At 40.9% G+C, this 19,341-nt stretch overlaps 4 protein-coding genes across 6 annotated transcripts; 3 read left to right on the top strand and 1 right to left on the bottom strand.

The window, feature by feature from the left end:
• Nucleotides 1-167: 167 nt before the first annotated feature.
• LOC129584732 (myosin-13-like) lies at nucleotides 168-4,438 on the bottom strand. Of its 2 annotated transcripts, none has more exons than XM_055477038.1 (17): nucleotides 4,157-4,438; nucleotides 3,942-4,075; nucleotides 3,754-3,827; nucleotides 3,235-3,293; nucleotides 3,073-3,142; nucleotides 2,952-3,013; nucleotides 2,773-2,881; nucleotides 2,610-2,704; nucleotides 2,355-2,539; nucleotides 2,140-2,207; nucleotides 2,022-2,083; nucleotides 1,796-1,903; nucleotides 1,467-1,571; nucleotides 1,275-1,360; nucleotides 1,029-1,203; nucleotides 878-952; nucleotides 168-624 (listed from the first exon to the last, which is right to left on the bottom strand). In XM_055477038.1, the coding sequence occupies exons 1-17, from the start codon at nucleotides 4,316-4,318 to the stop codon at nucleotides 448-450; spliced, it is 1,806 nt and encodes a 601-aa protein (XP_055333013.1). In that variant the 5' UTR covers nucleotides 4,319-4,438; the 3' UTR covers nucleotides 168-447. The 2 variants fall into 2 exon arrangements, with proteins under 2 accessions (XP_055333013.1, XP_055333014.1); XM_055477039.1 differs by having other exon boundaries at nucleotides 168-621.
• A 255-nt stretch (nucleotides 4,439-4,693) lies between these two features.
• On the top strand, nucleotides 4,694-6,919 carry LOC129584688 (tRNA-dihydrouridine(20a/20b) synthase [NAD(P)+]-like). Its single transcript, XM_055476977.1, has 7 exons — nucleotides 4,694-4,898; nucleotides 5,103-5,224; nucleotides 5,349-5,424; nucleotides 5,527-5,568; nucleotides 5,627-5,767; nucleotides 5,856-6,150; nucleotides 6,303-6,919. The coding sequence occupies exons 1-7, from the start codon at nucleotides 4,813-4,815 to the stop codon at nucleotides 6,522-6,524; spliced, it is 984 nt and encodes a 327-aa protein (XP_055332952.1). The 5' UTR covers nucleotides 4,694-4,812; the 3' UTR covers nucleotides 6,525-6,919.
• Nucleotides 6,920-9,969: 3,050 nt separating this feature from the next.
• Nucleotides 9,970-13,748, top strand: LOC129584776 (lysine-specific demethylase 2A-like). Its single transcript, XM_055477090.1, has 12 exons — nucleotides 9,970-10,252; nucleotides 10,754-10,902; nucleotides 11,020-11,098; nucleotides 11,189-11,232; nucleotides 11,331-11,530; nucleotides 11,753-11,908; nucleotides 11,973-12,020; nucleotides 12,191-12,341; nucleotides 12,474-12,589; nucleotides 12,654-12,881; nucleotides 13,027-13,238; nucleotides 13,312-13,748. Exons 2-11 carry the CDS (start codon nucleotides 10,878-10,880, stop codon nucleotides 13,213-13,215), a joined length of 1,236 nt encoding a protein of 411 aa, XP_055333065.1. The 5' UTR covers nucleotides 9,970-10,252; nucleotides 10,754-10,877; the 3' UTR covers nucleotides 13,216-13,238; nucleotides 13,312-13,748.
• A 3,041-nt stretch (nucleotides 13,749-16,789) lies between these two features.
• Nucleotides 16,790-19,292, top strand: LOC129584775 (mucin-2-like). 2 transcript variants are annotated; one of them, XM_055477089.1, is made up of 3 exons: nucleotides 16,790-17,254; nucleotides 17,737-18,518; nucleotides 18,591-19,292. In XM_055477089.1, the coding sequence occupies exons 1-3, from the start codon at nucleotides 17,200-17,202 to the stop codon at nucleotides 19,128-19,130; spliced, it is 1,377 nt and encodes a 458-aa protein (XP_055333064.1). In that variant the 5' UTR covers nucleotides 16,790-17,199; the 3' UTR covers nucleotides 19,131-19,292. The 2 variants fall into 2 exon arrangements, with proteins under 2 accessions (XP_055333064.1, XP_055333063.1); XM_055477088.1 differs by having other exon boundaries at nucleotides 17,734-18,518.
• The last annotated feature ends 49 nt before the right edge of the window (nucleotides 19,293-19,341 follow it).

The raw sequence follows: 19,341 nt of genomic DNA, 5'->3' as shown, positions 1-19,341 counted from the left end.
ATTATGTTCCTATGATTTTGTACTTGGTACAAAAAGTTGTTCAAATACATGTAAATATCGAAATAATTTCAAACAGATATTGGAAATCACATAGAAGCACAAAGATTTTCTCAAAATTTCTTGCATTTAATATAACAGAAAGAAAAAGCAAAACACCACATCGAAAATAACAAAAACTGATTTATGCCCAAAATTGGAGTACTCTGGAAAGAATATGGCACCGCAACCAGTCGACTAACCGTCGTCACGTCGTGTAACCAAATCAAACAATAATCTCCAAAAGCCAACAAAACACGACACCGATCTGATCACGTACAACGAAACCGAACAAAATGTAACGCAACAGAATTCTACGTTCAACCTTTGTCTGGGAACTGTTTTCTTTTAACGGACTTTTCTTGGGGAAAGCTTAGTGTCGCAGTTGCTGAACAGAGTCCATTAAAGTAATCACAAAAATTCCAAACGGCCATGACGATTACCGCGATTCAACCCACCACGCCGACCACGAGCGGGCACTTTCGGCGGAGCCATACCCTTCCTGTTCAGTTCTTCCGAGATCTTTCTGTTCATCCGAGCTTTCATGGTTGAGGATGCTGCAGTGGCGCGATCGCTGTAGAATTCCTGCTAAAGAAAAATTTCAAGAAATAACTAACCGATTTATTCATATGAGTAATTATTTTGTTCTTTAACCGTTTTGGTAAGGCCTACTCAATACAAATGGATAATATTACTTCTTTGTTTATTAATCATATATATTTAAAAAATGGGGGCAAATTTAAGTACGTTGCCGCATACTTAAATTTGCAAAGTATAATAGTAATCTAATAAAATGTAAGCCAGTAAACAATTGGGAGCTGAAATACTCAAGTCGATTTACAGTATTTGCTGCCTCGCGAATGCGTTTTGGGGAATCATCTCCACGAACCGAATCCTCCGACATAATGACGCTAGTCTGCAACAAAATTGTGAAAGTCGCATTCAGTTCAAAATATTACTTCACCAAATTCTTAGAATTAATATTTTCTTACTGGGAGGTCAACATATTCGCTTTCGTTGCTGCTCATAGAAAGGGCACGCTTTCGTGGCACCACTGGACCGGGTCGTGGATGCATGACTTTTCCCGCGGCAGGCGGACGTGGTTGCAAAAATGTTGGTTGACCCGGTTTGCTTTGTGCCGGTTGTTCTGCTTGCTGGGTAGGTGGACTACAAAAGTAAGGTTTATTCGAAGGCGTTATCGGTATAGGAGAAATCTAGGTGTGCAATGGACGACTTACGGACTCAACATGATGGTAGTAATTTCCTGCTGGGAAAGTCGTTGCTGTTCCAGTTCGTTTGCAGCATTCTGTTCTTGGACGCGAGTCTATAACACATAATTTGTTATTAAAAAGCATAATGTCTGCTTTAAAATGCGAGGAAGTTAATGTGGACATCAGATACTCAAGTATTTGTGTCAAGGATATATGTACCTGCAACGAACTGACTTCTTCCCTTTTCAGACTGCATAACTTCGCCAGAAAGTCCTTCTTGTTTCGCGCACTTTCAAGAAGTGATTTTTCTTTGCTCACAGTTTCCTGCCAATAGTTTATTAAAATTAAAAAGGTCGACTCTGCTTGCACCGGAAACACCGCCGGAGCTAAAACATTTTCAAACTGAATGGCTGCTTAAAATGTTCTTAATTCTTGATCGGTGACCGGGGTCACCCGTGCACGCAGACAACGCCCGTGTCTACCTTACTCCTGCATCTAGCGTGATTCGAGAAATGCAGACATAAAAATGTTATGGAACTGGTACGTACCAAAATTTCGTTCTTTTTCTCCTGCGATGCTTTCTCAAAGGAATCACGAGCATCTCCAATACAACGTAACTGATCTTGAGCAGTTAAATGTTTTTCACGGAAATTTTCCTAAAATCGTAAAAGCGCGCGTAACCCAAATTAAGATACCGCAATTTAAATGACATCAACTTGTCGGATTTCCATTATAGGATTCTCTACACCATACAGACTGTAGCGTAGCGATTACATTTGCATTTTGGAGCAGTTGAAGTTGGTCTTTCAATTCCGCAATGTGAACATCCTTCTTGCCTAAATAGAGAGAGCATCAAATTAATGCAACCACAACGACAGTTTTTGTATTATACCATATTCCAGCTGCAGTTCAGCCAAAGTTCCCTTTAAACGAACTCTTTCGACTTCCCAAGCATCAAGACTGAAAATAAGGACACAAATCACGTCGACAATTTCTCAACACTGCATAATCCAGGATTAAATATACGGCTACCTTAACTTTACGGAAGCCAGTTTAATCTTAAAATTAAAAATAAAATTACTAACAAATTACTAAAACTAAACTGACCGGGTCTGGCATGACTTTCCAGCTGTTTCTAAGTCTTCAACTACTTTTTGCTTTGACAAAATGGTTTCTTCCCAGTTGGATCGAAGAGCAGATAACTTTGATTCTTTAGCCATCAAGTTGCACAGTTGCTGTTCATATTCCACACGACGTAACTGAAGTACCGTTTTGGTTTCTTGCAGTTCCGACTACAAACAAGTATACACGGCAACACTTAACCAGAGGAAGAAGCTAAAATAAGATAAAAGGAAGTCGTACAGATATTCCCTCCGCTTCTTTTTCCGCAAGGCTGAGAGCCGATTTGCAGCATTCCAGTTGGACTTGCAGTTCCAAAAGGCTGCTTTTTGCTTGCCCTAAGTGTTTTGCAAACCGATTCAACCTAGCTCAGCCTATTTCGAACACAAAACAAAACTGCGGTTACCGATGTCATCTGCTTTGTCGGTGTTGTCACTTTCTTGTTTTTTCTGCTCTTCATTCAACCGTGCTAAATCCATTTCGAGTCGGGATAGGAAATTCCGGCGAGTCTCCAGCTGAACAATTAAAGCACTTTTCCTTATCGAATGGGAAAATGCCAACGACTGAGCGAAAGTTATAGCCTACTTCAAGCCTGAGATCCGCTTCCGCTGCTGCAAGACTCACGAGGCTTTCTTCTTTCTGTCGGGCTAAAATAACGAAAACTCCACAAAGGATACAAGCCAAGTAAGTCGAGCGTGAAACTGACCTTTATTTTTGTGATGCTTTTCAAGTTTGACCAAATCTTTTTTTGCCGATTCGTACCAAAACAGTAGTTGCTGAAAAGTAATGACCCATGTAAATAATGGCTACATGACTGCAAGAAATAATGAAAAATTCAGGAAAAATGCAAGTACAATTGAAAGCAAACCTTTTGCTTTTCCTGACGGGAGGCATTGTTTTTTTCGACCGCTTCTTTACCTAGGTCATCTAACAGAACCACACAGAATTGAAAACATCCAAAACAATGGTTCAAAAAAGCACATGGGACGAAAATTATTTAAATACATACAATCGCATAATTTAAATGTAACTCATGTTTCACTACAGCAAGACACAACCGAAGGGACGAAAGAGTTGTTAACTGGACAGGGATATTAAGCAACGTACGAATAGGACTAATCCAAGGGCATGCAGTAAATTTCGTTAAATTACTTTATCTGTACCTGCAAACCTTATTTCCGTACGCGACTTACAGTCTCTTGCGATAAGCTCATGTTAATTAGAATAATGTCAAATGAAAAAATTATTAGTTATATAGACGTTAGTTCGCTCTAACTTGAGCTGATTTATCATGTATAACCATAAAATTTGCTTACTTGTACTGTGTACAGACAGTACAGTGATTATCAGTCCTCTCTCATCACACTCCGGGTTTTTGGCCACTTACACTGCTGAATAACATCCGACAGGCAATCCACATCCTCGATGAGAACATCCAGTCTTTGACGAACTTTATCCATTCTACAATACGGGAAAGGCTAGGATTATTAAACACTATAATAAATAACCAGACGGGGCACCAGATCGCGTAGGCAGCAGTTGCCTTTGGAAGAAGTTTAATTTAAGGTTTGGTACCTTGTCCCGCTCTGGTCACGGTAATGGATTTCATTGTGCAGTGTCGTTTCCAGTTTCAGTTTTTCACCTTCTGAGCGCTCCAGTTCCTGCAGCATGGCCGCATATTTCTGCTGACCGCGAGTAAGGTCAGCTCCCTGCAAACCGAAAAACGCAGCTGGTGCCGTCCTTTAAACGGCGAGTATTTGTGTCTACAAGTTAAGTCCGACACTGCATACCTTTCGGTCTTTGAGTTTTTGCCACTTTTCGTACCAGTTTTCAAGCTGTACCAGGTGATGATCAACCTCAGCTAGCATGATGTCAGCTACGACAGGTTCCACGTCGAACTGCTCCGCAACTTGTTCGGCAGTTTCAGCACGATCCTGTTCGATCTGCAGCATTTTTAATCGCAAATGATACGCTTTTAATAAAAAATGTGGTTAGTCAACTCAAAACAATGCGAAAAAATAAAGTGGAAATGCGATTCAGGGAAAAAAAAAGTTAAAGCTGAAGTAAACCTAGTTTTGACAGACAGCTGAAACACGAAAAACGTTTTTCGATTCAGGGAAAAAAAAAGTTAAAGCTGAAGTAAACCTAGTTTTGACAGACAGCTGAAACACGAAAAACGTTTTTCACATTCGCCACAGTCCAGTAGCCAGCAGGACAATCATTACTGAGCGCCGTGTATGGCATGCCGTTTGGCTGAAAACGTGGAAAGGGGAAACGACAACCCAAGCGTACAGCGCCGAGCACACATCTTTTCCCGATCCGCAGTACCATTTTTAGGTAAAATTGTAAAAATTTAGAAATCGCACTGAGTACGAATGCCAAACTTTTGCTTTCATTAAATTCCTAGAGCAGTTATTTGCATTCGTTCTTTCGGTGGTGCTATAAAATGAGGATGAAACGATCTGGTGTACTGGAACTTTTGGACGAGAAGAAACCTTTGAAGATTTGCGCTCCCATGGTGAGGTACTCCAAGTAAGTGAACACAGCATTTTCTGGCCGCTCTTCATATCAGTTTCAAGTTTCCACACCAGCTTTTTTGAGCTTCGTTGTAAAAATTATCGTATTTGGGATCAGTGCGGAAGTTTCACTTTTGCTTGTTAGATAGACACTTTTGTTTTCCGGTTGTGTTACGGCACAGAAAATCTTTCGAGACATACCGTATACGCAATTTTTCAGATTGCAGTTTCGACATTTGATGCGAAAATGGGGGGCAGACGTGGTTTTCAGCCCGATGATTACTGCGGATACTTTCAGAAAGTCTGCTAAGGCTCGCGATGCTGATTTTTCTACTGATCAAAGTGAGAGTGGTGTCTCGGTGTGTCTTAAAAAATAACGATCGTTTTGTGTAGACAGTCTTCGCCGTACGGTTTTCGGAAATTTTCGCATAGTAGTAAAGTTCACATAGTATGTCTTTTTTCACAGATGATTTCCCGCTTATCGTTCAGTTTGGTGCTAGCTCACCGGAAATTCTTTTGGACGCAGCTGAACATGTAATTGGGTACGCGCGCGGAAATTATTTAATTTCGTTTTTTTCAGCAAATGATTATAGTGCAGTGAGTTTCACCAGGAATTTCGATTGTTTGTAAAATTTATCGTATAGGCTTTGCGACGGGATTGATGTTAATTGTGGATGCCCTCAGAAGTGAGCTCCTTCCGGTATTTGTGTTGTTAACCTTGTTGCTGACGATATAATTTCTAAGGTGGGCGATTGGAGAAAAGATTGGAGGATATCTTTTGAGTCGACCTGAACTGATCCAAGATATGGTGCGGCAGCTGTGGAACCGGGTTCCGGAAACTAGTTTTACGAAATCTATAAAGATTCGAGTGAATGAGGATATCTCGTAGGTTTTGTAGAAAAGATTTTCGGTATTAGTGAATAATATTAATTGTCACGTAATAAAAAATTATTCGAAGCTTTTTGCTTCAAAGCAAAACCGTGGATTTATGCCGGCAACTCGAGGCGGCTGGTGTTTCTTTCATAACCATTCACGGACGAACACTGAAGCAGAAAAACGAGCCTGCAGACTGGGATGCCATTCGGATTGCTAAAGAAGCCGTCAGGATCCCCGTTTTCGCTAACGGTGATATTAAAACATACGCAGATATTGATCGGTGTGTGGCTGCAACGGGTGCTGATGGAGTTATGTCGGCTAACGGGGTTTTGATTAATCCTGCTCTGTTTTCTGGCTATGATGTGACACCTGTGGAATGTGTTGAAGACTGGGTAAGTTGCTAAAATCGCTTGTTTAACTCATGAAACGCGATGTTAAAAACATAGCCACAATTCGTACATCAGAACCGAATTCACGCGCATTTTTCTTGGTTGCCGTGTTAGAACTGATAACAGTTACTGTGACATTAATATTTTTTGTTTAGCTCCAGATTAATCAAAGAGATCCGTCGTGTCCATTTCGCATTTTCCACCATCATTTAATATGGATGACGGAAAAAATACTGTCGAAATCTGAGCGAATCAGATTCAGCGATTTGCAGAAGAAAGAAGATGTCGTACAGTATATTACGGATTATTTCCACATCGATCCAGAAAAATTGCAGACCAGTAGAGCGGCACAGATGGAACAATATGGAATTACCTGACCGCTTTCATTCCCGAATGCCCAAATATTGAATTGTCCAGCTGCGACTGGCAGTAAATTTTGTTTACCTTTGCCATGTCTGATGCACTAAAAGAATTGGAGCTGCCTAAATGTTCGTTGGGATCACTTTTGGATCGTACGGTCCATGTATCAGGATCGTTGGCGAATTTGTTTCCATCGAAGTGGCTGACAGATTCAAAATCAAATGGAAAATCCAGTGTGAGGAATGCTTCCGGCAAATATTTCGAGAAGCTCCGCACGAACCCTGCAACGATGTTGGTTCTGGCTGCTGTTTTGTGTAACTCAACTCACAGCTTTTTGATTAAAAGCACTTTTAAAACGTTTTACGTGGCCAATTGGTTTTGGTTACTACTATACCTGTTCGAATGTTTTGCCAGTTGATCTCGATATACTGGTCCCGGTCTGGGCGATTCAGCTCACTGTGAAAGCCTACAAAGCATTATTAGATTGCATACTGTACTCTGCTATAACTATACACCTAAGAGAGAATAAAATGTACAGTAAAATATTCCTTTCGATGTTCTGGGGTACGTTACGTTTTTCTTATATCGATACTGACGAACAATGATGAAAACAGATAACTGTAAAGAATTTTTTCTTGAAACATAGATTATTTCAAACCGAACCAGACCATAGAGCACAGATGTTCTTACCTAGAACGTGCATTAGTTGTCGGGCTACTCGAGCTGGCGTGAAACAGCCTGCATGGATAAATAACAAAAATTTATTATGATATTATTAATATTGAAAACAGCGTTGTACCTGGTGTGTTGTTGTTCAAAAACTATCGATACGTCGTGTACTTGTACTTGTAGTACGATAGTACTAGACAGTACTTCTATTGTAGGCATTGGGTATTGTTATAACAGAACAAATAATATATATACGTAAAACGTACCTTTTGATAAGAAAACATATTGTCGCTTTCCTTGCATCCCGACATTTGCAGCACATCTGGAATACATATATAAATATAAGTATACTGGGTAAACGAGAACGATTGAGTAATTTGAGCGTCCTTTGGGCTAACGGAGCTCATTTTGCACTTACGCCGGCCCTTTGGTGAACAAGGTGTAATTTTTCGTTTGACTTCACTGGGAATCGGAGACAGGTTTGGACTCCAGCTTCCCGAGGAGTGCATTGGTTTCGTTGCCTGAAATTGTGTGAGCGTCGCTTTACAAAGAGTTTCGTGCACTGGTACACGCACTTTTTCATTCTTGCTTTTGTTTCGTTACAAATGTTTTGTTAATCTTTTAGTGCGGTTCTTTACTGTAAAAAGAGAAATGACTTACCGGATAAATTCTCGGCAAAAGCAACCGGCACTGTTGCATTCAACCATATTGTGGGGCTGCCAAAAAATGTCTCTATCTTGCGAAGACTTCCGTTTGGAATCACCTAAAATAACAGTTTCCATACCGCGCTCGTTATAGTGATTTAGTACTATTTAAATACGGTATTTTTAGCTCATAAGGGAGTTTAATTTTCTTTCGCTCATTGTACGAAGGCAGCGACGGCGACATGTTTGGGCGTTTTGAGATGCCGGTTGTGCGGGAAGCGGTGATTGAGGCACATCCCGTGCGCTCAACCTTTCTGTATAGCAGCCCCGAATGCCCACGATCAGGTGTGCGGGTGCTGGCTATCAGACCGATCCCTTGCAAGCCGAACCTCCCCTTTATTATGAACAAAACTGCACATGGGATGCTAGCATGACAAAGCCTCCGCGCATAGGGCGGGCGGAACGGGAGAAAAAACCATGCAAACCAGAACTACATAAATTCAGGATGCAGCCGCAACTGTTCTGAAACTTCGAATAACTTAATAATCTGTATGCACGTTTCAGGAGTACAACCCACCACAAGACTGTTGCTAAGCAATGAGCGCCAGTAGAATACAAAAGAATCACTTCCGCTCAAGTAAATTAACCATAATTAAATGCCAAATTTAATTGTACATTAAATCTCTACACGGTCTACCGAGTATACACTTTACACAACTTTATGCAGCGTAAGCTGGACGAGCGCATAAATACGTGTATACGTGTATACGTGCCGGCACGTATACGTGTATACGTGCCGGTATAATTTGTATACGTGTATTATTCGGTAGACCGTGTAGAGATTTAAACTCCCTTATGAGCTAAAAATACCGTATTTAAATAGTACTAAATCACTCCTATAATGTTCTGACAAATCGAGAATGACCATAACTAATCTGTTATGAAGTACCATAGAATCACTGAAGTCTGTTATTTTAAATTCGCTTCATTCGTACTATGGCAGTAGTTATACCAACTTGCACGGAAAGCTTTCCCGTCAAAGATTTATCCACGTAATTGTCGGCAGCAGTTATCCCACAATAGGCAAATATACTGACACAGATAAGCAGCACATTTTTCTGAGCAAACATTTTTGCACTTTTGCTAGCAATTGTAAAAATATAGTCGAAAAATTACTATGTATATCTATTGTTCGTAGTGGATTAATGTACACCGCGCTTCGACAGATGCAGAATGAATTAGGATTATTGAAAAAACAACCGTTGCGTACATATACGTGACTGTAGAGTGATCACTTCCTGCAGGCTCGAATAGAGAAGTTGCTTAATTATGACACAAGCAATTAAAGATGTCAACTTCGTTAGGGGGTTTCTTTTCTTTCACTCTGGTAATGTTTGACAATTGTTACGGCGACCATCCGAAACGACACACTTTTGTTCATCATTGTTGCATCGTGAAAGCGACCCGGTTTCGCACCACGGAATTCAATAAATTTTTTTGTGAGACAGGCCAAAATAACGGCTACCATAGATTTAAATTAAAAACGGACTATTAATACGGAAGATCACCTATTAACATTCTTTATTTTAAAATGAACATTCAAATCTTCGATCTGCGTTATTGGGTTTACTAGTAATCTGCTATAGCGAAACGGTAAAGGCACCGTATAAAAGCACTGTTTTTACCGTATTATTTAAACTGACTTTTCAGTTTTCAAAATTTAAAGAAAACTTTTGTTATATTTGAATTTTAAACTCTCAGCGTTTAATGCCCGTAACCGAAGACCCTAATCGAAAACTGTTAAACAATATCCATGAAAGCAGCGCATTATTGATAGCTAGCACAGAATATTAATGCAGTAGATAAAAATTTTGTTTATCACTCGTCTGCCCGGCGACTGCCGGACAGCAGTGCGATGAGTCACATACTGTATCTCGATGGGTTGAACAAGTGGCTTCCACTCTGGAAGCGGCTTGACCAGTGGAAAAGTAAACAGCCTGTCAAATTCGCTTCTGGACACAAAAGCGTCTCTCTCTCTCTGAGTATGTGACGCAGCGGCGAGGGAACCGAACTAGAGAGGAGTGGGGCAGTAGGCAAACTGCGATATACTATACGGAGCTACCGTAGCGTAAACCTAATGAGACGTGGACTTCGTCGACATTTTGATTATGCCTTCATTTTTGGCTGGCTTGGTATTCCATCAGATCCTGTATTCACACATGCTTATCAGCATCAGAAATTCCCGTCGTACATTATTCCTGCGACAAGGTGGTTTCGCGCTTGAGCACACATTTCCTTAGAGACCTTTTCTGGATGCTTTAAAGTTAAAGTAAGAAATCCATAAAATGCCTGATAGATCGGGTCTTTTTACTGTTTCCAAGACGAAAAGTCGCCTCCCGCCGCGACGTCCAAAGCTGAAAAAGCGACCTAAGGTTTGTGTTCCACGTATGCTGTAGCGTTTTACTTACTTGTGAATTCATTCTCCAGTCAGACATCTGCAGTACGCCGTAAATGTAAACAATAGTTTTGGAAGCACTGCTTGTTAAGTTAACGGGCATTACATCAACTGAATCTACGTGATCGTGCCTGACTGGCTTTCGGTACAAAAGCGCTTTTGATCATTTCAACCAAAATTTTGTTAAAGTGCTTCGATTTACTAACTCCTACGCAACTCTTCTGGCGCGGATATCTACAAAATAACTTAAAGCAGAATCAATATCGTATAGTGATTTAAAATGGCAGTGGGGTATAACTACATCTAGCGCTATCAGGTTTTGACCGCTGGGCGCTGGTCAGTTCTGCTTGTGTTAACTGCTCAAATCAAGCGGATGCTGCTGCATGCACTGGTTGATAACTTGACAATAAGTAAAGAAGACTTGATGCTAAATCCCAAACATGCCCGTGTATATTATGATGATGAAGTTTGTTTGTAGCGGAAATGTTCCCCCGGGATCGCAATCTGGAAATCCGCTTCTATTGGTGGAGAACGAATATTTTCGTTATTCCGTATTGGAAAGGCTTTTTGATCCGCGGTTTGATCGAAAATCAACAAATTCAATGATAAAGGACATTTCTCCACAAGGTAAGTACAGAATAGTAATATCTATCGTATAATTTATCTTTTGTCAATACTTCTGTGAAGTACAGTATGTATGCAAATTTATGTGGTGTAGTGACTGGCCACTGCATATTCTTTCAGAATTTACAATGGATAAACTTCTGCGAGAGGGATTTTCCTGGCCATTGGTATTCACAAACGGTGCTCCAGTTGGCATGAGGTATGACTATACAACGATCGGCAATCGGCATCGTTATTTTTGCGTGGTTATCTAGAAGGCATCGTGGTTATTTGCAATTTTCCATTGCAGAATTCCAGAGGGCCTTACTCCTGATGTGGTTGCAAAAGCTGCAGGTTTGTTGCTGTGAATTTGCCAAAAGTTGTCAGAACTGCTGAGACCGTACATAATCTTGTCGCATACTTAACTGATTTTTGTGGATAACTTTGGATAGGTCTTAAGAGTAGAGTGGAGGTGATCAACTGCGCCTCGCAGGAAGGAATTCAGATGCCCCTTGGTCAGTTTGTTGAATACTTTACCGGTGGAGAAAAACGTTCTCTACCTCGAGGTCGTATTTCGGCCAAGATCTACAATTTGATTGATCTGGAAGTCAGCCATACTCGCCTCACCGATCTCATTGACGCTCCTTTACTGGTACTGTAACAACTGCACCGCCGATTGCCATAAGACCGTACATATTATATTTATTTTATCACCGTTGATTGGTCATGGTATTTTTTACGTTCACATCATGTAGATATAGTTGACAATGTTTTGTGCAGCGCCATAATTTCTGCCGTTCGCAATTGACATGTTAGAATATTTGTGAGACCGCCAGGTTTTTGTAGAAATACATTCGTTGGATGTTATTGGCAGGTTCGTCAGCTAGATTGGGCCACGAATCTTTGGCCACGTGATCTCCTGCCACCGATAGCTGATCTCCCTTCAGAACAGGATCATACATTTTCTTATCCGAAAACCCAGAAATATGTTCTGATGAGTAAAGCCGGCAGCTTTACGGATTTTCACATTGTAAAATTACTTAAGAATTTGGTTTGTTGCGTATTAATAATTCAGATTATCTATTTTTTTACAGGATTTTGGTGGGTCATCTGTTTGGTATCATCTCCTCAGTGGCAAAAAGGTAAATTGCAATGGTAATGCTCTTGTAGATGTTTAATAAGCCATATGATAGGCATGCAAGCGAAATTTTGTACTACTTTGTACTAATTTATACGCCATAGTCCATAATATTGTTCTTTTTCCTTGTATTATGTGTTTTGTGTGCACATGGTGTATTCGTTTATGTTTTAGATCTTTTTCGTCATTCCACCATCCGAAAAGAACAGGAACGTGTACGCCCAATGGGTACGCTCTGGACAACACCTTGTATTTCTTGCCGACGAAGTGGACGAATGCGAGCGTATCGAAATATCACCCGGCGATACTCTAATGTTGCCAAGTGGTAAGCAATATTAATTTTCTTGAACTGAGAGAAAAACATTCTGCTTTAGAATCTTATGTACTCTGTACAAGCACAAATAATCTTATAATATATTGGTGTTCTATTTGGTGCAGTAGCGCATGTTTTTTTAAGGCTGGATTCATGCTGTTTACACGTTGGACGATTCTGTTGTTGTTGGCGGAAATTTTCTTAACAGTCTACATGGAGAAATGCAGATAGACATTTCCATACTGGAGCAAACGCTAAAGGCAAGCAAAAAACGAATTAAATTTAATTAAAATGCAAAAACTAATTTTAGTTGGACAAATTCAGGTCAAGAAGTCGACACGGTATCCATTCTTCAGCGATTTGCTGTGGTTTGCCGTGCGCCGATACGCCGCTGTGCTGAAAGGACGAAGTCCAAACATGAGCCAATACGAGATCCAAAGCATCTCCGCCGTTGTTAATTATTTAAAAGCATATGCTGAACTGTCACCGTCTGTTAGTCCGGTAGCAGCAAAGAGGATTTACAGTCCGCTGACACTCCTGAAGGAAGTGGAAGTGAGTGTGAAGCCCTTTTGGAGGGTTTAAATATGTCGGCACTGCTCACTGTTCGGCTTCCTTTAAAGTCTGTTAAGTAACCGTTACTGGATAGTTCTTCAAAATTAAAGCAACAACTGACTGTGAATCTCGTTTGTTTTTTAAGAGTCATGTGAAAAGGTTGCAAGAATGCGCTACAAACAGCGGATTGATTTTTGCTATGAATCTTCCGTTGTATGACCGGCATGTGGAAAGCCCGGAAATAGGACATCCCACCACAGCGCCACAGTTGCTGGCCAGTCCAGCCAGAATGGCAAACGCGGATCACGTAATACCGATGGCGTTTGTGATGTGATTGTAACAGTGCTGTGATTTCCTGTGCGTTCGTGATTTGATAAACTGCAGATATTGCAAAAACAGGAATTTACTTACTCAGGAAGGTAATTTACAGAAATTGTTCAAAGAATGCCCCCCGGATGAAATTTCTACGGAGCCTACTCCGAGCACAGTATCTGACAGCTGGACGCAAACAGAGATCAGCTGGCCACTCATATCCCCGTATCCAGTGTTTCCCTGGCATTTTTGGAATTTTCACACCAGTTTTTGTACTGAAAATCCGGCCCTGTCCGAGACTAACGCGCTGTCTCCTACAAATTTCGGTTTATTTCCCTTCGATTTCCGATCTGCAGAATTTCGCGGAAATGGTTCAGTGGAACAGCCGCCTTTAACTTATATGCAGTTGTAAATTGTTTCACTTTTGACGTTTTGTCATTCTGTTCTGTTAAATTCTAAATACGATTATGCAGTATTATTAAATTTTGGGTTCTTTTATTGCCTTTACATTGCAGTGACGGTATTCAGTTGTATTAATGCATAAAATGCAGTTGTACGAAACTGTAGGAGTTCCGCTGTAAAGTGCGATCGCACAATGCATTCCACATGTAAAACTTCGTGCTTGCGGTTAGTCTGAATCCTGGAATTAGAGAAAACCGAAATGTAACAAGCTGGAAATTCGAAAGTATTTATACAGGATTGTAATTGTGTTAAGGTCAGCAGAAATTTTTGTCCGATAAGTTAACTTGAATTTATTGTCGCAAGACCGTATGAAACAGGCCAAAAAATATTAACGATGTCAAAATGTGTTTACGTGTACTCCAAATGCTCCTTTAAAGATCTTAAAAAAAGTTGACAACTTTTATGCACAGACTCCAGACCGTTCCCGCATGCGACAAATTAAATCAAAGCCCTTGCTAAAAGACATAGAAATCTTTGTAACGATTGTTTCACCGTAAAGATTTCAAAGAAAAGCACCATGCCGCGCATATTTATGGATCGTACCAAACCAATTGTCGAACGATACAATTAAGAATTAAGTGCCGAAACTACGAAACAACAGCCTGCTATTGCACGCACCGGCCTCGTCGCCTCGGTTAGTTTTGATTTAATTGTATTTCTCGGCGTCGTAACATTCAGGAGTCAAGGGACCTTTTGGAATTTGTTCAAAATACAAAAAGCCCCTTGACTTTGGTCCAGTTTAACTCAACTCGATACTCAGTCATATGATTAGTTTCTGAATTTCCTTCAGTTATGCTCAGTGACACTATCTGCATCTTTTTTATCAAAACTATTGTCTAAAGAAATTTGTGGATCAATCCTTATTCCGAGTCAGGAATTTCCGACAAATACCGCCCAGAAAACATTCAAAACATCTGCAGAAAGCCTGCAGGTGCATTAACGGTTATGCAAATCAAAATTTTAGGAGATTAAAATTTATTTTGTAAGAGTTTTCATTGAACTAATTGTACGGGAATAGAAATCCAAAACTGAAGGTTATCATCTGACATCATTAATAGTTATCAAAGGATTTCAAATGAGCGAACGGCCGTTTCTACTGCTGCACGTACAGTACGCGTAGGCTGCACTGTGGACAGGGCTGCCCTATTGGTTTTAAAATGACTTGGGATTTGGGAAGGCAGACTAGTCTGGTGCCACTCTACTAGAGTCTAGATCTAGAAAACTTTTATCAGTGACAAATTTGAAATTCCAAGTTCTGCTTTTGCGCGAGATTTGTTATCATCTGTTTTTGTAACTTGCACGCAAGGTTTTGGAACTTGTTTATACCGGACGGGAGTATGTGAAGCGTGTTGACGGATTATTTTTACCACAGTGTTTGGAGTTGCGTTACGGGTAACGCCGTCGGGTATGGTTTGTCGCTAGGATGGATAGCATGTGTGAAGAATGCACTGAACCTAAGCGAAAGTATGATGCTTGTTTCAACAAGTGGTTCTCTGAGAGATATTTGCACGGACACACTGATTTGGCAAACTATTGTGACGAACTCTTTAAGGAGTATCAGTCGTGTTTAAAGGTACGTTGCCAAATGTGCTGTTTCCTTCGTTTCTCAGTTTTGTGTTACCTGGTCTCGGATTCTTCGGTTCATATCTTCTACAGAGAGCTCGAGTCATGATTTTGAGATTTGTTGTTCACTTACAGTTTAAATTTGTCGTTTTCAGAAATGTATCGCGGATAAGAACATTGATTTGGGAGATGCTGCGAAGGGCATAATGAACGCAGATGCAGATAAGTTCTTGGAAAAAGAGAAAAAGAAGGAGAGTGGCCACCATTAATTCGATCACCGTTTGGGAATTCGCACTTCCCGTTGAACGCAGTTTCCTGGGTTTTGAATTTCATTTCGCTAACGAAATATCTAGCTGAACGTGGGACTTTTGAGAAAGGAACTAAACAGTGGTGGACAACAGTCACAACACGAATTTATTGGTGTCTGGAATCGCCGTTACTGGTTCTTCGTGTGCACTTGCGCGAGACGTCGATGAAAAACTGTTCCTACCTTGATCGCGAATGTTTATGTGAAAGACTAATTTATTTCAGTATTCAACCGTAAAGAAAACTAAATTGTTTTTGGTTTGATGCTTTTAGAGGGAAGGGTAGCCTGTAACCTGGTGGATAATAAATGATAGTGCGCTTGTTTAGGTTATAGAAAACTGTTATAATATTGATGCGAATGCGAAAACTCAGGGCGTGCTGCTGGCGATAAATGTTTTTGATGCTGCCGGCGGAAATTAAAAATTCATGACGTCACTGAACGATTGTGATTGGCTAGCCTTTTTCGTCCCGTTTGGAATCATGTCTTGCTCGGCAGCATGACTCTAGCAAGCAGCTTGTGATGTTGCCAAAAACTTAAAATTTTGGCAACATCGTTTTGGGGTGTTGGGGGAGGCTGGGGGTTGTTGCCGAACATGTCCGAAATTCAGATTGTGTTTGTGTCATTGCTCACCTACTACCGCCTTGCAATTACGAATATCGCCGTTTGAATTTACAACTTTACCGTGCAGGTTCCTTTGGATTTTCTCATACGCACAGGGTTTTTTTTAGTAGAATTGCCTGCTTCTACAAAATTGAAGCTGCTTTGAAAAAGCTGGGCGTATATTGAATTAACGCTGCAACTTGAAATTTGCACTCAAACGGCAGCTTGTTTTCGCATTCCCGTCAATATCTGTAGATTATTTATGTTTTCCGCGGCGTGCTGATGGCAAGGCTTGTGTCATAACTACAGTAACTTTGCAGAAAATAAAAATAATTTAATGTGTTCCCGGTCTTTTCCTGGTGAATTGGAAATGTCATAGTGTACGGCATACCGACTGGGATCTAGATATCTACAATATTACATGTACATTGTACGTAGATAATTAATTTTTATAAGATACAAGAACATGGTGATATGCAGTACTCAAGGGATCCGACCTATTATACTAGTACAGTAGTCGCACTACCGGCACATAAAGAAGTACAAAATTAAGTAAGAAGTAAGGGTAATTTGCGCAGACCCTGTGAGAGCAATCGATCATTTAAGGATTCAGGTTTCATCAATGCATCTGAGGACAGACTGCGGCGATTTTAATCGTGTCCAATGGTCAGCTGCCCGCGTTGACCGATATTCTGGTGAGACCGATGCGATGTTCTGACTAATGAAATGGTAGACAGTAAACTGTCCCATGTCCACGTTATCACGCGATTAAGTGGGCAGGTCTTCGTGTGAATGTTGCATGACCACTTCCGAGCGCTAACGGGCACTTAGGGACAAAACATGTTTATGCAGTCGATGCAGTGACTTTCTCATCTTCCTCGAATTCTCAATCTTCTAGTTAAGTTAAGTTCTTCTAGTGATTTGTCAGAATTCGATCTCGAAGACGTTACAGAAGAAATCAAATTTTCTATGTTTTACCAGTAACTAATTAAAAAAATGCTTCTGATTCTTTTTGCCGCTCCGTTCCATTTTTGAAGGTGCAGAGACGAGAACTCATACTCGACTTGAAACAAGATGCCCTCCATCTCCCAAAGAATGCTTGTTGTGGGCCTTTGCGTCGTTGCAATAGGTACTGCATTGGTTTGCAAAAGGTTTTTATAATGTAAATTTTATGTGTATATGCTTTCTTGCTGCTGCTATAACGTGTAATATTCATTATGTCAAGGCATATTGAAAAACAATAAAAATAAAACAATTACTGTAACATCACATCGCAGGTTTTTATTAGGCGATATGGCTACATGGGAATACGTATTAAACATGGAAAATATCAAGCAGCTATAAGCAAATTTCTTTTCTGTGTTATCTTGTGCCAGTTTTTAAGGCGTACTTCAACACATTTGTTATAAATATAGATATCTGTATTTAACTTATTACAGTACTTTTATTACGACGCGCGATATTATATTGGTCATGTTGTGTAGCTGCAATATGCAGGATTTACTACGAGAACATTACATCTGGCATGTTCACATTCCATAGCATTAACCACCACTTTCCATACCTAATTTTATTGTTTTCGTTAAATTAATTTTATTTTTTTCTCAGCAGGTGCAACTTTAGCTCGACAGACGATAGGGGTGGTGCCTGCCATACCGCTGACACGTACCGCTATGCCCACCTCGACATCCTCCAGCACCAACATTCCATCCAACCTAACCACGGAGGCACCGAGGTCAAGCGTTTCATCTTCGCCCGGATTGCTGATCAATGCGACTTCCGAAACATTAATCAACACAACAACTCTTACAACGCCAAATCTAGATGCGAATAAAAGCGTGCAGCTTGCGACCGGCAACACAAGAGGAAGCAACAGCGCGGATATCACAACGGGAAGCACGATACCGGCACAGACGCCGGAAATCAACTTAAATAAAAATGCAACCGCAACGACCACAATCCCAACAATCAATGAAACTGTTAGCGAAACCACACCGTTGTCATCAGAACCAAGTACATCAGTGACTACTGAAATTAAAAATGAGAATGCAACAGAATCCACAGCTACAATAGAAACCGGTGATTCTCATGAAAATTCTACCCAGCTGAACGGAAACCAGACGGCATCAGCAGTAATGGACACCGGAGAGAAAGGTGAAAGTGAAACCATTCCTGAGAATCAAAAGAAGCTAGAGATCAACGCAACGGATGTGACTGTTACCACATTTACCGGTACACCAAATGGCGTCACGGAGTCGTTTACAGCAACCCAGTCTTTCGATAAACCATTCCAAATGGAAAGTGCTACTACTACTATAGACTTACTTGGAAGTTCAACCATCACCCCCAATTTGAATTCCACCAGGAACGATACAGAACTAAGTAGCGAAAAGGTATGTGCGGGTCATACCTTTTTAAATCCTCGATTTTATTAAATCAGTACTTTCCATGCGTAAATTTTACAGCTTTCAAATATCTCAACAAATCAGACCACTATTTCGCCACCCGCCTTGCCCTTGGTAACCTCAAATGCCACTCACCTGCCAACAGATCTTGCTACGACCACTGTAATATCCACTCTGAACGTGACAGAAAGGTCAAATAATAAGACTCTGATCAGCAACGGCACAGCGGAAAGCCCGGTGCAAGATTCAAAGGAGCCGCCTCAAGTCAGCATTTCCAACATGAATCCTCAGCCGATTTCCCCTAGCATTGTGGGAGGACTGCGGCATCGGCGTCAGTTGCAAGGCCTACCCATCGCTGACAGCGTTGTCATTGAGGATGTTGCAGCACCAGGACTAGTGCCCCTAGCTGGAATATCAACGGGGCTCGGAGGCGTTTTAGGCAATCGGCCGACTATCGTGGACAGTGTCGTCATGGACGATATAGTGGCCCCGAATCCCGGGGTAATTCCCGGTGTAGTGGGCGGGGTAGGCGGAACACCAACAATTGTGGATACCATTACGGTGGAGGACATTGTTGTGCCGGATGCTGCATTGGGATAACAAATGACCGGTTTTAATCCGGATCGACCTTACCATTAGCACTGCATGGCCACTATGGTCATCGTTCACGGCACAGTGACTCATGATTTTATATGCTTACTAATTACCGTTATAAGTAACAATATTTTGGTATAGTTCTGATTGGGAGACATTATATAAATGGCTGGCGGACTTCCGTATTTAATACCGAAACAAACACACTTACTATTCA

Source organism: Paramacrobiotus metropolitanus, unplaced genomic scaffold (assembly GCF_019649055.1).
Source record: "Paramacrobiotus metropolitanus isolate TYO unplaced genomic scaffold, Prichtersi_v1.0 Parri_scaffold0000014, whole genome shotgun sequence".
Classification (NCBI taxonomy): Eukaryota; Metazoa; Tardigrada; class Eutardigrada; order Parachela; family Macrobiotidae; genus Paramacrobiotus; species Paramacrobiotus metropolitanus.
Note: the sequence above shows the minus strand (reverse complement) of the source record. Positions and strands in the feature narration are given on the sequence as shown.